At 45.3% G+C, this 15,243-nt stretch overlaps 1 protein-coding gene across 3 annotated transcripts in view; it reads right to left on the reverse strand.

Moving 5' to 3' along the window:
• Window positions 1-1,362: 1,362 nt before the first annotated feature.
• The window catches only part of LOC108094272 (zinc finger protein jing), a 121,011-nt gene continuing 107,130 nt past the window's right edge, over window positions 1,363-15,243 (reverse strand). The window contains exons 1-7 of one of the 3 annotated variants that reach the window (XM_043208178.1): window positions 13,191-13,561; window positions 7,432-9,089; window positions 5,613-7,275; window positions 4,915-5,476; window positions 4,708-4,855; window positions 4,461-4,638; window positions 1,363-4,394 (exon numbers count right to left, since the gene is read on the reverse strand). In XM_043208178.1, the coding sequence (XP_043064113.1) occupies window positions 3,950-4,394; window positions 4,461-4,638; window positions 4,708-4,855; window positions 4,915-5,476; window positions 5,613-7,275; window positions 7,432-8,965 (4,530 nt within the window). In that variant the 5' untranslated portion in view covers window positions 8,966-9,089; window positions 13,191-13,561 and the 3' untranslated portion in view covers window positions 1,363-3,949. Of the gene's footprint in view, window positions 4,395-4,460; window positions 4,639-4,707; window positions 4,856-4,914; window positions 5,477-5,612; window positions 7,276-7,431; window positions 9,090-9,301; window positions 10,276-13,190; window positions 13,562-15,243 lie in introns of those variants that run through there. The other 2 variants (XM_043208179.1, XM_017194744.2) reach the window with 2 other exon arrangements.

Below are 15,243 nucleotides of genomic sequence, written 5' to 3' on the forward strand. Positions count from 1 at the left end.
TAGTTTATATGGTTGAAAGACCGTGTGCTGTAAGGGAATTTGAAAAAGTCTGAGAATTTGGGGGGGGTTTGGACCCCCGGACACCCCCCCTGCGTCCGCCCCTGAAACCAGGCCATACAAAACGACCTAAGCCTTGTTCCTGTGGGCGACCTCTTTAACCAACACAGCCGACGTTATTCGGATAGGCTAACGAGCCACCCTAATCCACTGACTAGCAGGCTGGCCGACCCGCAAACTCTTAGACGACTAAAGAGATTCCACCCCAGCGATCTGTCTTCCCGTATTGTACATTAATATTGTAAATATTTGTAAATAATTGTCTATAGTCAAGGTCCATATCCCATATGTACCATACACACCATCACATCTTGTAAACGCCCGGTTATGTTCAAATGGTCCTGAATGATTCCGGCGACTATAATAAAAATTTATTCAATATTAAAAAAAAAAAGAACATGTTTGCAACGCAGTGAAGGAGCGCCTCAGACGCCATAAAGTATATATATTCTTGATCAGCTTCACAATCTGAATCGAAATACGTCCGTATGTCTGTTTCTATGTAAACTAGCCTCTCCGTTTTTAAGCCATCTTGCTGAAAGTTTACCAAAAGTTGTGTAGTTATTGCATGCAGTATATAAGTCGGAACGGGGCCGGATTGGGGCCGGATCGGGCGACTATATCAGATAGCTCCCATAAGGAAGATTGAAAAAAAATTACCACTCCGTTCTTTTTGATCATATCGACTTGATTTCTTCCATATGGTGTTTTTTTAAAACTATCGAATTTCGAATTAAATTTTATCAAGCTCGGATGACTGTATCATATATGTAGCTGCCTTAGGCAAGGCCGTTGTTTTTTATCCCACGAGCATAATTTTAAGAATATCGAGGTTTTCACTACGGTTGAGACTAGAAGAAAAGTCACAATATTCATACAACAACATCATATGGCTGCCATAGGAAGGACCGAAAAATCTGTAGAGAATTAACGCAAATAAAATTATAACAGCGTTGTTTTGGATCAGACATGCATGACTCTTGAATTTCGAAATCAATTTCATAAAAATCAGACGACTAACGAATCAAGTTTAATAAGTACGATTTAAGTTTTTGTGGCTGATATTGGTAAAAAATAATTTGATTTGAAAAATCTGAGTAAGATGAATAACTAAACATACATACTTTTTATTTTCTCCTTATAAGTTGTTTTCTCAAGGCTCAGGTCTACTCACATTTCAAATATAATATAATATGATATTTCTATAAAACCAGATGAGATCTTTGTTCAAATAAGAGAGTGTGGTTGATTTTGGAGTCCTTGTTGCCCCCTGGCTAAGACCGAAATAAAACTGTCAAGCTGGCATAATACTTGTTTTTCATATATTTTGTCATTCCTCAGCGCGTTACATGTTCTTCGGATTCAGAATCTGTTTGAGTCCACTTGTACATACTATGTTGTGTATATAGAGTTCAATAATATATATGTATGTATATAATTCTTTTGATTACATTAGTTACAATCGAAGCAAGATCGCTGCCGTTAAGGTTGTGTTTCTGCCTTGGATACGACCAGAACTGAATCCCAAAATCAACTAGGACATACCTCGAAATAATTGTGAGTTCAGAAATACTTCTCCTGTATACGTGTGTATATGTACGCCTGCTAATTACCATAATTACGAATGCCTAATTAATTTCTCTCTGCAATTCATTAAAGCGGTTTTAATGTTAAAATGATGGTTATGATATTGAATATATACCTCGTTTGCGATAAACTAATCTATGTACAAACTCAACTGAGCTCAGGGCTAAAGGCAAATGCATACTTTGCTGATCGCTCGGATGGGTGGGTCACTCGAAGCGATCGAAAAGAGGGAAAAGCGAGGGTAGTTTAACTGGATCATTGCTTATCCTACATACTGTACGCAATATTAGCAAAATATGGAATTAGCCTACGGTTTCCCCTTGTTTGTTTGTGTGTACTACTCGTGTATTTTCCCTTGTTTCTCGGCTCTGCCCTGTCTGGATATCTACGGTTAACTGCCGCCCGATCTTCCTATCCGACAAAATATAACGCTGCACCTACCTATATACTTTCTTCGCTTTAGAAAACTTGTTTCGAAAAATTCTTTTGTGTGTTTTACGCTTGCAAAATTTGAGGTAGTTTTATTTTATTTGAATTTCTTTTACTTTACTTCTCATGGATTCTGGTTTGATACTTGTTCCATTGTTTTAGACTTCCCTAGATTTCTGCAGTACAAAGCGTTGAACAACTCGGGCGAAAGGCATCGAAAGACTAACCAAATGGAAGAGTCAACTAAGCTTGATCGGCGATTATCGTAAGAGTATTGCTTTGAATCATGTATGTATATAGGCTGTGATCGGGGGTTGTAACAATCCCCCCGATTTCCTGCCTGCTCTCCTTACATATGGGGTTATACACGTACTTTTATATATACTTCAATCTTGCTTATTGGCTTAAACTAGTTGAGGGGCACAGAGACGCATCTACTTCTACTTAAGACAACACACAGATATATTTGATATACTCGTCTCTAGGCGAGTGGTTATTGTGCAACGTAGGGGAAGTGCTCGATCAGGAATTTGGGTGTGGCAGACAATAATAATTCCTGGCTCTGCTCATTACGCACTCTAAATTTATCAGTCGTTTTTAACAACTGCGTTCGTGTTGTTCAATTACATTTTTGGCAGTGATGAGTACTCTTGTTTTTATATCTTTCGTCCTTGATTCGAGTTTTACTTTACTTACTTAAAACACTTATAAATTCATTGGCATAGAAAATTATAAATTACGTTTAGCGATTAGCTTACATGCTTCGAGAGTTGGTTTGCCGTTCGGATATGTACAGAAAATAGCGCAGAAAGTAAAACATAGTAGTTTTCTGATTTTTTCTGAATTTTTCTTCGACCGTAAATAACAAATAATGAAAACATAGGGAGTTCTTTTGTTATATTTTGCTTGTAGATTGTTCATTTTCTTTTCGATAACTTTATTTGCATAGTTTACTTGGGTTTTGCCTTGGCTAAGTTCTAAATGAATAGTTAATGTTAGTTTAAAAGCGAAACTAGTTAATGTTATTTTATATTATGTACAACATTAGCATTATGCTCCTCTGTCTCTTCAAATTTTCACAAAACGAACTAGAGACGCTGATGAATTGGCGAAAGTTGAATTCGATTTGCACTAAATTAATGAAAAATGGTCTTGGGCATGGGTCTAACTTAGGCTTACAAGTGTTTGCATTGCTGTTCGAGTTGAGTACAAAATGATTTACAAATATTTCTCGTGTTTTGTAGCGGTAAATGCTTCAAGTCTTGTGTTCTTCCACGTCACTTCACTATACTTAAACTTTAACCTTTCAGTTATGTGCGTAGTTCTCCGCTTTCAGTGTAAGTTTGGCCAGTTTCTAGGTGTTAAATACAATACAATGAGGGGCAACAAAAAGAAAACGAAATTTAACCTTACAATTTTCAATAGATCAACATAAAATTGGCTTTAAACAAGTCTTGTCTAGTCGGTCATTTCCACATGAATTTCCACTAAATGTACACTTTAGAAACTAAATTAGAACTAGAACTCTAGAAATTAGGAAATTTGTTCTTAACAGTACTTGCTAGAACGCGCGGGTGGGTTGCGATAAGGTGGCATCAAACTGCTCCTGACTCATAACGTTGCCTCCATCCGGAATATGTACAGGGGTCGATGGACGACAGTGGGATGGGAACAATAAACTAATCCATTGGCTTCAAAGACCAAACAAACAAATGAACAAAGCTGGAGTACTTATGGTTTCTATTCATAATTGGATATATGCGTAGGTAGTAACTTATTTAGCTCGTACACTAACTAGTCTACTTGTCACTGTTTACTCGTTTGTCGTGTTTTTTCGGTATAATTACTTAGAGAATACTTGAAATCTGGCAGCGCTTTAAATGGGCACCGGCACCAGGGCGTCCGTGGGAACTAGCTGCTCCCTCGGCGGCGGTGTCACCTTGGGTGGTTTGCGCGGGTGCTTGCGCCGCTGCTGCATCTGCAGCTTGGCAATGCTGAGCACCTGCTGATAGCTGGACACAGTCTCGCAGCTCGCACTGCGCGAACTGCTGCCGCCATCGTCGTCCTCGTCCTCTTCGTCGACCTCCTCGTCATCTTGATCCCCCTCCTCCTCGCAGTCGCTGCCGCTCAGCTCGCCGATCTGCTGTTCATTCACGTTATAGTCGTCGGCGAACAGTTGCGAGTCGTAGCGAAGCCGGAACGCGGTGCTGAGCAGGCTGTCCACGCGCGTCTTCTCAGCCGGCCTCATCTGCTTGATGTGCAGCACCTTTGTGTGGTGGCGCGTTCGGTGCTCGCACTCCGGCAGCCACTCATCGGAAATACTGTTGGACAAAAGGAAGCAACGTGGTCAGCAACATGGCAACTGTCTGGCCTTCACATTTACTTACATCTCGCGCGGGGACCAGCGCACAAAGCACTCGTAGCTGCCCTGGCTGTTGCGACGACGCATCACGCACTGGCCTTGGAACTCGATGGCCTGGGCCCCGTTAGTGAGTGTGCTGATCTGGCGCAGACGGTGCTGCAGTCCCTCCATGATACCCGTGTCGAAAAAGTCAAACATGCGAGCTGAGGGTTCCAATTCCGATTAGAATTACTGTTATGGTTACTGTGGTACAACAACAAGTGATAGCTAACCTGAGAAGGGCTGGCGCCTGTACCGGAGCTTCTTGCCATTCTTGCGGAGTTGCTTTGGCACTGGTGGATCCGAGGTGCGCTTGCTCGTGCTTTCCTTGGCGTTGTCCGTGGCATTGAAGTGGTTGTTCACGTGCTTTTGCAGCGCCAACTGAAGAGATAAGAGTTAGTTAGGAAGGAGTCATGGGACACAAATGAACGGAAACGCACCTGGGAGCCGAAGCGCAGGCCGCAGCCCTCGACGATGCACTTAAACTGCTTGGAGCCACCATGAGAGAGTACATGGCGTTCCAGCCAGCGGCGGGAACAGGACTCCTTGTTGTACACCTTGCAGCCCACCCAGAGGCAGGCGAAGGGGCCTGTCTGCGTGTTGACGTGGTGGGTCTGCATGTGGTCCAGCAGCTTGGAGTTGCTCTCATGCTTCTTGTTGCACTTGTCCCAGTAGCAGACGCCGTCGTGCCGCTTTCCGCCTTTACCGCCAGCCCCCGCTCCAGCCGGGAAGCGGATGGTCTTCGGCTGCGAGAGAATGGGCGAGATGGCGCTCTTCGGCAGACTCTTGCTGCTGGCCTCGACCATCGCAATATCCACCACTGTGCTGGGCGGAGTGGAGGCGGCAGTGGAGGCGGAGCAGGCGGGCGACGGAGCAGCAGAGCAATCGTCCGGTGAGGCGGGAGAAGGAGCATTGCTGGCCAGCGAGTTGCTGTCGGAGGCCGTGGATGAGGCTCTGCTTGCTGCAGTGGTGGGCGGTCCCACGGAGGCGGATTTGGAGGAACTGATATGGGAATATTTTATTAGTTGCTAGTTAGTGAAGCTTGTTCTCAAAGGAGAACAAGCAAAACATTTGCAGAGGTTCCAGTAACTACGTTTCTTGATATAGGCAACCACTTCAGATTCTTAACTATACTTACATGGCATCCGCTATGGAGTTGCTGCTCTCGCTGTTGCTCAGGCTACCACCGATGCCCGACTCCGGCGTGGGCAGGTCCCTCAGCCGCTTGTGCGCCTGATGCGTCTCCAGGGAGGCCACCGACTTGTCGTCCTCCTCGTCGTAGTTGCTGCTGCCACTGCTGCTTCCGCCGCTGGCCGTGGGAGTCAGGGTGGTCGCTTCACTGCTCTTCCCCAGCTGCAAGGCCAGCGTTGCCGGTGGAGGCGAGTCGGTGGCCTGGGAGCAGTCGTCGCCGCCACTGGAGATGCAGGACGAGGTGACCAGCTCGCTGAGCATGTCAGTTTGGCTGGCCGCTCGCCGGCTGCTGCCGCTCATATTACTGGCCGCCGGCGAAGGGGAACCCAACCCGGATGGCGACGCAGATGGCGAGGGGGAGGGGGCTGGCGTTGAGGCCTCCAGCGAGAGATCGGCTGCCGAACTGACCGAATGCGAATAGCTGCTGCTGCTGCACGAATTGGAGTTCGAGTTGCTGTTGGTGCAGTCCGGCAGAAGCTCGTGTTTGAGGGTCTCCGCTTCCGATTCGGCGTCCGGATCCCTCTTCGGTAGCTGGCCGGCGAAGCTCTGCGGCTTGGGTGATATTGGAGACATCGACGAGCAGACCACAGAGTCGCTCTGGGAAGCCGGCTCCAAGGTCTCAACCTTGATTTTGCTGAAGGCCGACAGGGTGCAGGAGTTTGAGCTGGAGAGCGCTGGCGAGGACCGCAGGCAGTGGCTTCCGTTGCTGTTGCTGCTGCTGCTCGGCGAGCTGAAGGGCAGCGGCGTTAGCGGCTGCGACGCCTTCGGCAACACCTTGGAGTTCTTCACCAGGTCAAAGAGATCGGGCGCACTGTTGGCCAGCTTTATCGCGGGTCCTTGCTTGGCAACGCTGAGTGTGGGCGTCAGTTTCGCGGGCGCAATGCTGACCAGCGGGGGCGTGGGAGTGGGGGTGACCGTGACCGTCGGAGGCCCCGTGGTTCCCGTGCTCTTGCGCAGCTGACCCAACTCCTTGGTGGCCGACGTGGGCACCAGAGGCGGCGGAGTGGTGGGCGTGGCGATGATTGGCGCGGCGCCACCCACTCTGCCCTTGGCGGTCATCCTCTTCTGGTATGGCTTGGCGGGGGGCAGGGCCCGTTTAGCTGCTGCCGCTGCTGGCGAGGATGCGGCTGCCGGGGAGCACGGGGGCATCGACGAAATCGTCACCAGCGGCGGCGGCTGCGTGGAACTGTGCATCGGTGGCTTTACAATCGCCCGCTGGGGCTGTATGGCAGTGTTGCTGATGTTGCTGATATTGCTGATGTTGCTGATGTTGCTTAGATTATTCGAGGCATTGTGGTTGTTACTGTTGCTGGCAGTCGAGTTGTTGGCAGTGTTCGAATTCGTGTTGTTCGTGGCTGCCAATGGTGGCGGCTGAGTGGCAGTGTTCGCGTTTGCGTTGTTCGTCGCTGCCAATGGCGGCGGCTGTGTGGCAGAGATTATTTGCTGTTGCTGATGCTGCTGGTTGTTCAGGGCAATCTGCAAGCTCATTAAGTAGCCTAGGTACTCGGCAGAGTTCACTATATATAATTTGTTGTCTTTGAGTCCCACTTGTTGGTTGTTCAGCGGGTTCACAAAGTTCATGTTTCCGCAAGGGTTGGAAGCCATGTTTTCTGAAAAAAACATTACAAAATAGATTTAATAAGAAGTTTTGCAATCTTTCGAGCCTCATGATCGGTGTGGGGTGGAAAACCAAATAGAGTGGAAGGTGGGCCATCTTTATGATGGAACGCAGAGGAATTTAAGTAACAAAAATGTTGTAAACTTACCGTTCAAGTTTATGTTGTTTTGCCTGGCGAGCAGCAGTTGATGATGTAAGAAGCTCCCAGCTCCCGGAATGGCCTCAATGGGAAACTGCCCGTTGGCGTTGGGCAGGCCGAAGGGATGGCCCGCCGTGGCCAAGTTGAGCAGTCCGAAGGGGTTGCCAGCCGAGGCCGCCGCCGACGTGGCTGTGGTGGCCGTCGTCGTCGTGGCCGTGGTAACCTGCTGCAGCTTAAAGACAGTGCCGTTGAGAAAGTACTGGGCGGCAGCCGCCTGAGCCGCTTGCGCTGCCTGGGCGGCCGCATTGTTGTTGGCCGCTGCGGCAACCGCCGCCTTGGCCACGTTGTTGAGCTGCATGATGTTGGCGGCGGCCGCCAGCTGGGGCGGCAGCTGGACTAGATTGGGCAGCTGCACGGGCAGCTGGTAGAGCGTGGGATTGGCGGGTGCGGGCGAGGGATTGATTGCTGGTGTGGGAGCGGGCGTGGTGGCCGCCACGGGGGCCTGTGGTGAGATCGGCTTCTGCTTTAGGGCGGGACTCGTTACCGGTGGTCGGTACACCATGGCGGCCTTGCCCTGCTGCTGCTGCTTCATCTCCGGCGTCCGGGGAGCAATGGCCACGTGCTTTTTGGCTGGAGACTTGCCCGTACTGGAGCCATTCGATGAGCTAGACGACGACGACGAGGAGCTGCCCGAGGACCCACTGCTGGGCGTCTTGCGCAGATTGGGCGCCACCTGGGCAATCTTTGCCGGCTGCTTGGTGCTGCGCTCGATCTTTTTCAGCGCCGGCACGGGCAAACTGGGGCTGGGAGTGGCCACTGGAGGGGCGGGCGGCGCAGGAGCAGCCGGAACGACTGAAGCGGGTGTGGGCAATGTCTTAGCTGCCTGTTGCTGTTGTTGTTGCTGCTGCTGCTGCTGCTGTTGTTGCTGGGCCTTCTGTTCCTTGAGCTGCGACAGGATGTTAAAGTACTTGTTCAGGGATGCAGTGGTAGCGGGTGTGCTCATGGTCAGCGTGTTGGCCGGATGGCTCTGCTGGCCGGGCTGTGGGGACAGCTTTCCGCCGCTGGGCGACGGCTTCATCTGGGACTTGAAGAAACCTGTGATCTTGGTCTGCGACTCCTCCATGGCGGCCACCTTCAGTCTTTTGCTTGCGTCAAAGGAGCTGGGCAGTTCACTACGCGCCTTCTTGGCCGCAGCAGCGCCTCCACTGGATAGTAAGGCGCCATCGGCACCCAAGCTGCCTGGTCCAGCTCCCACTCCCGATCCGGCTGCGGTCCGCTTGTTCTTGTTGGCCGTAGCGGCCGGGACGGCGGTGGAGGTGCTGCCCAGACTGGTGTTCCACGGCCACTGGAGCGTGGGCAGCAGGCTGGGGTTGCCGTGGTTGCGCTGGGGCGTCGTCGGCTTGGACATGGAGGCGCTGTGCTGGCTGAGATGGCTGTGGTGGATGGCTGGCGATGCAGGTGTCTGGCTGGTGCTGCTGGAGGGCGGAGAGGCATTCGCTGTGGAGCTGCTACCGCTGGCGCTTCCGAGGATCTGAGGCGGCATCTTGGCCAGCGGATCGGGCGGGTCGCTCAGTTGCGAGTGAGCGCTGTACGGGGAGCCGGGATCAGACGCATCCTCACTGGAGCCCGTGCTGGAGTCCGCGCAGCTCAGTGAGGTGGCAACGCCGCTGCAAGAGGAGGAGGAGGAGTTTTGATAAGCACGGGTGTTATCTCTTGTTGGGTTGCTACTGATATTCAAAGGGATTTCACTGGCCCCACTGTGGCCATTACAGCCACACCTTTTGGACGCGGGCCAAGGGAAGGGAAGGCATATTTTATGTTTCCCCTAAATTGCCTGATAATTTTAATTCACCAACTCATGCATTAAATTGTTCTGCACCTTTAATTTGTTTGTGTTTATGCTTAAGTCTTTTTTTGCACGCTTTTTTCTTCTTTTTTTCTTTGATTGTTTATTTGCTTGCCAGTGTTGGAGAGCGATTTCGGTTTTTTTACTGCAGTGTTGCAAGGTATCGGGTCGCGCTGTAAGTCGTAACAGCGGGGCTAACAGCTGATAAATTTCCCAAACAATTTACGCTCAATTGCAGGCAGATACGAAACTGGAATTTAAGTGCAAGGCAGAGAACTTGGGAATTTATGCGAAGATTAAAAAGAATATGTTGCGGGAGAACGGAGAGAGAGAGAGAGAGAGTGGGCAGAGAAAAAGAGAGCGGGTCGATAAATGAAAGCATAAAGTAAACAAAAAAACAGGAGAATACAAGGGGAAAGAAAAAGCCACTGAAAGAGGCAGCAAGAAAAGGAAGAAAATAAAGGCAAACAGCAGTAACAACAACAACGGTGGGAGAAGAGCAATGTATGGCAAGGGCCGCAATCTAATGCGGGAAATTTCAGTTTCAGGTAGCCCAAGTCGCGTGTGTGTTTGTGGATAAACACACGCACATACATACATACAACCGAGAGAAAGGGAGCGGACAGAACGGACTGCACGTATACAAAAATCTTCTCTGGTTACAAAAAAAGGGAACTTTGGTATTCGGGTTGGTTTTTCTAGACAAAATAAAACATTTTTAAGGAACGTTACCAATTTAATGTTTTTCTTTTATAAACCTAATTAAAACGATAAACTGGCTAACCGCGACAACAAAAACAATAATTCAAGAATTTGGATTGGATCGAATGTAGTAATAGGAAACTAGTTCGGTGCTGATTACATGTTACTTGAGGATGTTACTTGATGGCTTATTTTTCCGACCTAATTATGGCGGTTCGCAGGGATCCACAGTGGTCTGGCTCGTATGGGGAGAGCGGCCAAAAATACTTCTAGTTGGGGTAGGGACTTGAAACTTTGCAGAAAATTTTTTTATATTTATCCTAAAATAATATGTAAAAATCAGCCAGATCGGGCAACTATATCATATAGCTGCCATATGAACAATCGGTCTGATATTCAGTTTTTATATGAAAAATTGAGACTAAACAATTTTTAATTATGGCAGAACCATGTAATAATACTTTATGAACCGATGCAGGAAGGTAGTACCACGGATATTTAATGATAAGTAGTTTTGCTGTTTCTAATGCACACTCTCCGAATTTTGCAGAATTTATATTGTAGCCTGATGAAATCGCTTGCAAAATTGTTGAGCATCTTATTATTAAGTTCTCTTCAACACCTGTTATAATAGCAGACATATCAGGATTATTAAAAAATGCCCTGGCAGTATTGCCATCGTTAGAATTTCCGCTTCCGCCTGCCTTAGGCTAGGTTACCTTTTTGTATTTTGCAAGCCGCACGGCACCTTACGGCACTTGAACTAAACTTTCTTATATTCTTAAAATGCTTAAGAATATTATACAAAAAGATTTGTGAATGCCAAAGAGTGCCATCACAACTAAAACTCTAACCAAACACAGAAAAGACAAACTAAGAACGTTCACAATTATGTACTAAATACAACAATGATTTCCACAACACACAACAAATACTACATATACTTTTTATTGTAAAAAGAAAGTTAATACCTTTCTTTAAAATATTAATCACTTCCATGGCACAAACACTTGTTTTAGAAATGTTTAACAAATTTTTTGCGGAGAGCTTCACTTGCACGTTGCTTACGCTGCAGTACACAATGAATATCATGCTATCTCTTTCGATGCTATTCTTGAAGCGGACAGACGGTGCAAAACAAAAAGATGAATTAATTCAAATAGCTAGACCAATTATAAATAAGAATTGGTACATTTAAAGTTAAAATTTGGACTTTGGTTTTTTTATTTATATATAAATTCAATATATTGTACAGATGCAATTTAAAAATAGGATTTCGAAAAACGAGAGAAAAGGTGGGGTGAAAAGCGGTAAAAACAAATATAAAATTAACCAATCTAAAGTGTTTCATTACTTTATTAACTTCGAGTTTTAATTAAAAAACAAGAAGGCTATTTTCTTATTCCTGTTAGTCCGATCGAGTCTTGGGCCGTTTCGTAGTCAGAAGTGTTGCCCTTCCTATTGAAATTGTAGACCTACACAACTCGAAATCTTTATGTAAAAGGGAATTAAACACATGAAATGGAAACATTTTATATTTTATGTTTGTCCACCCCAAAGATCCCACAGATTACGACGGCAACGCTTTTGTGATAAGCCTATTACTGCGGATTGATGTTAACTGCGCTCATCTTCCTCATGGATTTTTGTTGTTTTTGAAATGGGGTAAACGAACCCGTAGATATTCTTTTTCGGGTTTGTTGTTACTGAATTATTTACTGAAAAGTGAGTTTTTTTTTTTTAGCTACACACGTTTAGAAATCATTATTCCATAGATATTTAGTTTTTTTTTTTTAAGTTTATATAAATTTCCTCAATAGCAACTCAAAAAAAAATCTTTTTGTTATGTTATAGGTACACATCTGAATAAAGATAATAATAATAATATTAAAGATAATTAATAATTTTTAATTAAAAAAAGGAACATTGTAAAAATATGTACGCAATTGCAAACACGTTATTCTTTTTCTACAATTATTTTAAGTTTGTTCTTAAATAAATTTTGGGAACGATAAGATATTTAACTAACCTTCAATTTTAGTTTTAATTATGTATTAATAGTAGTTTTAAATATTCATAGTACGCAATCAATCCATACCTTGTGAATATACAAGACACAACTTAAAGACAAGTGTCTTGAAAAAATTAAACAAAACTTAAATATTGTAGCCGAAACACTCATTTTAACCTTTTCTCTATACTTCAATTTAGTTTTATTTTGCTATTGTTTTATGTTGCACTCTATTGTTTTCCCAAACGGATTTAATTCCAATAGTTATTAATCAAACAGTTCAGATAATTGATAGAATAAAAATAACTAACGAGTCACCAAGAAAAATGTATTTTCACTCAATTAGTGTATTGAGTTTTATTGATTGATATTAAATATTCCACTTCGAAACAGTAGTTTTTTTACAATTTGCATTGCATTTAATTTATACTTCATTCATTTGGAAACATACACTTTTTGTTTGCCGACGGCACTTTTACTTCACGACTCCGGAATAAAAAATGCCTCTTTTCTCCGGTTCAAATTGAGTTTGTAGTTCAAAGTTAAAGTTATTGTTTACTTATGCAGTAGTCCTTTGTGAGATGGCGCCTTTCAATTGCTGCAGTTTATTATGCATTCAACGCAAAGTTGATGCTTAAATTATGCACTCTATTTAATTTTCCAGCCATAAGCAAAGCTTTATGGCCCCTACTCACACACACAGGAGTCATATTAAATTCATAGAACGCCGCTCGGCAAAAGCGGCAACAATTTAAATTTTATTAGAAAATCCCATTAGATACACACGCACACACTCTGAAAGCGACTTCCAGTTCCGCCAGAAGTTGCTGTGTTGGTGTGGGGGTGTGTATCCAACGCCAAACACCCACCCACCCATTCAGACACACACACATGCAAGACATCAATGAAGAAAGTCGTGGGAGGGAGGCGCAAAAATCATTGCATATTTGCTTGGGCAAACAACAACAATTGCACACAATACGCACACACATATATAAAACAGTCGCGAGCAGTGACAGCCAGCAGTTATTTAACACGTGATGTAAACGGAATGTAAAGCATGCTGTAATAGTCGGGCGAAACTAAAAATGCAGGCAGCGAAACATGCGCAGCAGCAGCAAAGAGGGAGCAATGCACGATTACTTTTATTTTGCTGGCTTATTCGTATTCTTTGGCTTAACGACTTCAGCCTTTCGTTGGTATACTAACGTTGAACGTTAACGCTATCGCTGTCCGTGGTACCAGGCAGGCGATCCTATCCGTTTTCCTGTCCGCTTTTCCACATACAAACACCGACCGACCTTCAACTTTAATCTCGGTCTTAAAGCATTTCGTACTCGTATTCCCGTATCCGTCGTTGTTGCTTTAATTATCGGCACAAACACACGCGCGCACACACTGACTAGCGTTTAACGGGCGGACACGCGAAGCATAAATATCCATATATCCAAAAAGAGGCGGCAGCAGAAGAAATTCCCACCAACACACCGAAGCCAAACCGTAGCTGTATCTTCGATTCTGCAGTCCGCTTTCTGCAGGCGCGTCCGTCGCGTTTGAACGTTGGAGAGAAAATGGCCTAAAAACCTGGCTTCCTCGCAAGGAACAACGGGAAAACCAGCCCATGGTAGAGTAAGTACTTATAAGGTAGTCCCGTCGGGTCCTTCAGTCCCTTAACAATCGCTAAAACGAATGTGAAAAGGGCATTTTTCTCTCGTTCTCTCTCTTTATCTGCGTTCCCTACGTTCTGCTCATTATTATTATTATTTTTATTTATATTTCACTTTTGTTGTTGGCACGTTAAATATTTCCTGTTTGTCGTCGTCTCTCCGCTTTGAACCCGCAAAACGAGAGCGAGGGCTGTGGGCTGTGGGCGGTGGGCGGGGCAGAGGTCGGTGGCAGCAGTTCATGTTATGGTCACGTACTCCTGCCCTTCCCCCCCCCCTTTCAGACGGAATATCCTTTATGTGTCTGTCTCCTTGTCACTTCGCCTCATTTTACTTTCTTTTCCTTTTCGCTGGCTGCCTCGTCGAGCTTAAATGTTTATCTAATTATTTAGACGTTTTTCCACCAACCACCCACCATCCGCCGCCTGTCGTGAAAAAATATTTAATTTCCCGCATAAATCTCTGGAAAATGAGTCTCCTAAATTTGTCACCGATTTGTAATGACCGCTTGCCAAGCCCGCGGCGATTTTCTCCAGTTAATCGGGGACTGGGAACAATCTTAAAAAGTACTTACATTGCTCCTCGCAGAATAGAATTTAGGTATTTTTCAAAAAGCCCACTAAAATTGCCCCTAAAATTGGTTTGCCATCCTTAAATTAGTAGTTGATTGATAATGATTTTTCAATTTAGAAAACTTTTTTTCAACAGAGAAATAAAGAAGATATTGCCCATAAATATTGACCTAAATCTTTTGAGCCACAAGTCTAAGAAATCTAGGTAGAAGCAGAAAGTCCTGGGGTGTTTAAGATCAGACAGGCTTTTCCGATCCAGTGGAATAGATTAGATATAAAGCTAGATTATCAAGGAACGTCTCAAAGGTCGAAATTGATCTTGATAAGATCACACATACATACATATGGATATTGACAGCCCCTTATTCTTTGATAGGTAGTAGGTGGTTGGGCCAAGTATTTTTCTATCAAGTGATTCAAAGGCACTCGTTCAGGGGAAAACAGACAGCCCTATTATAATACATTAAATTCGGTAGAACGCGGGGTCAGTTGAAAACCCTTTGTCGCTGGATGACACGCTGGAACACAACGTCTCCGGTTTTACTGTAAGTTCCATTTTGATTAGGCAGTCGTTCCAGCACTTTTGGCAATCTGCATAAATTTTACACATTTTTAGCAAGCCAATATGCCAGAAATAGGAACCGTAGAAAGGGGCTCGTAGCCCCACTTCATATCCACATGTCACCATATTTGTTTACGCGTCAATTTTGATTTATGTGTGGCATAATTCCAGGCGTTATAAACTGTTTTTGACAGCCGAGATGGGTTTGCAGTGGAGAGGGTTTGGCTTTGGGGCTTGGGGCTCGGGGGTGGATGGATGTTGGGTGTAGGTTGGATGTAGTGTGTGTGTGACGTACGAATGAGTTACGGCTAGTACCTGTGTCTATTACTCTACATTTGATATGGGTTCGCTTGTCGTATGCTAATTTGGCTCTTCTGCGTAAACTATTTTATAAAGCGGCCGCCGTTCTTCATTAGACTTGACAAATGAAATTACAGTTTATTTAATTAACACAGGGAGTTGTC

Source organism: Drosophila ficusphila, unplaced genomic scaffold (assembly GCF_018152265.1).
Source record: "Drosophila ficusphila isolate 14025-0441.05 unplaced genomic scaffold, ASM1815226v1 contig_414, whole genome shotgun sequence".
NCBI classification, from domain to species: Eukaryota; Metazoa; Arthropoda; class Insecta; order Diptera; family Drosophilidae; genus Drosophila; species Drosophila ficusphila.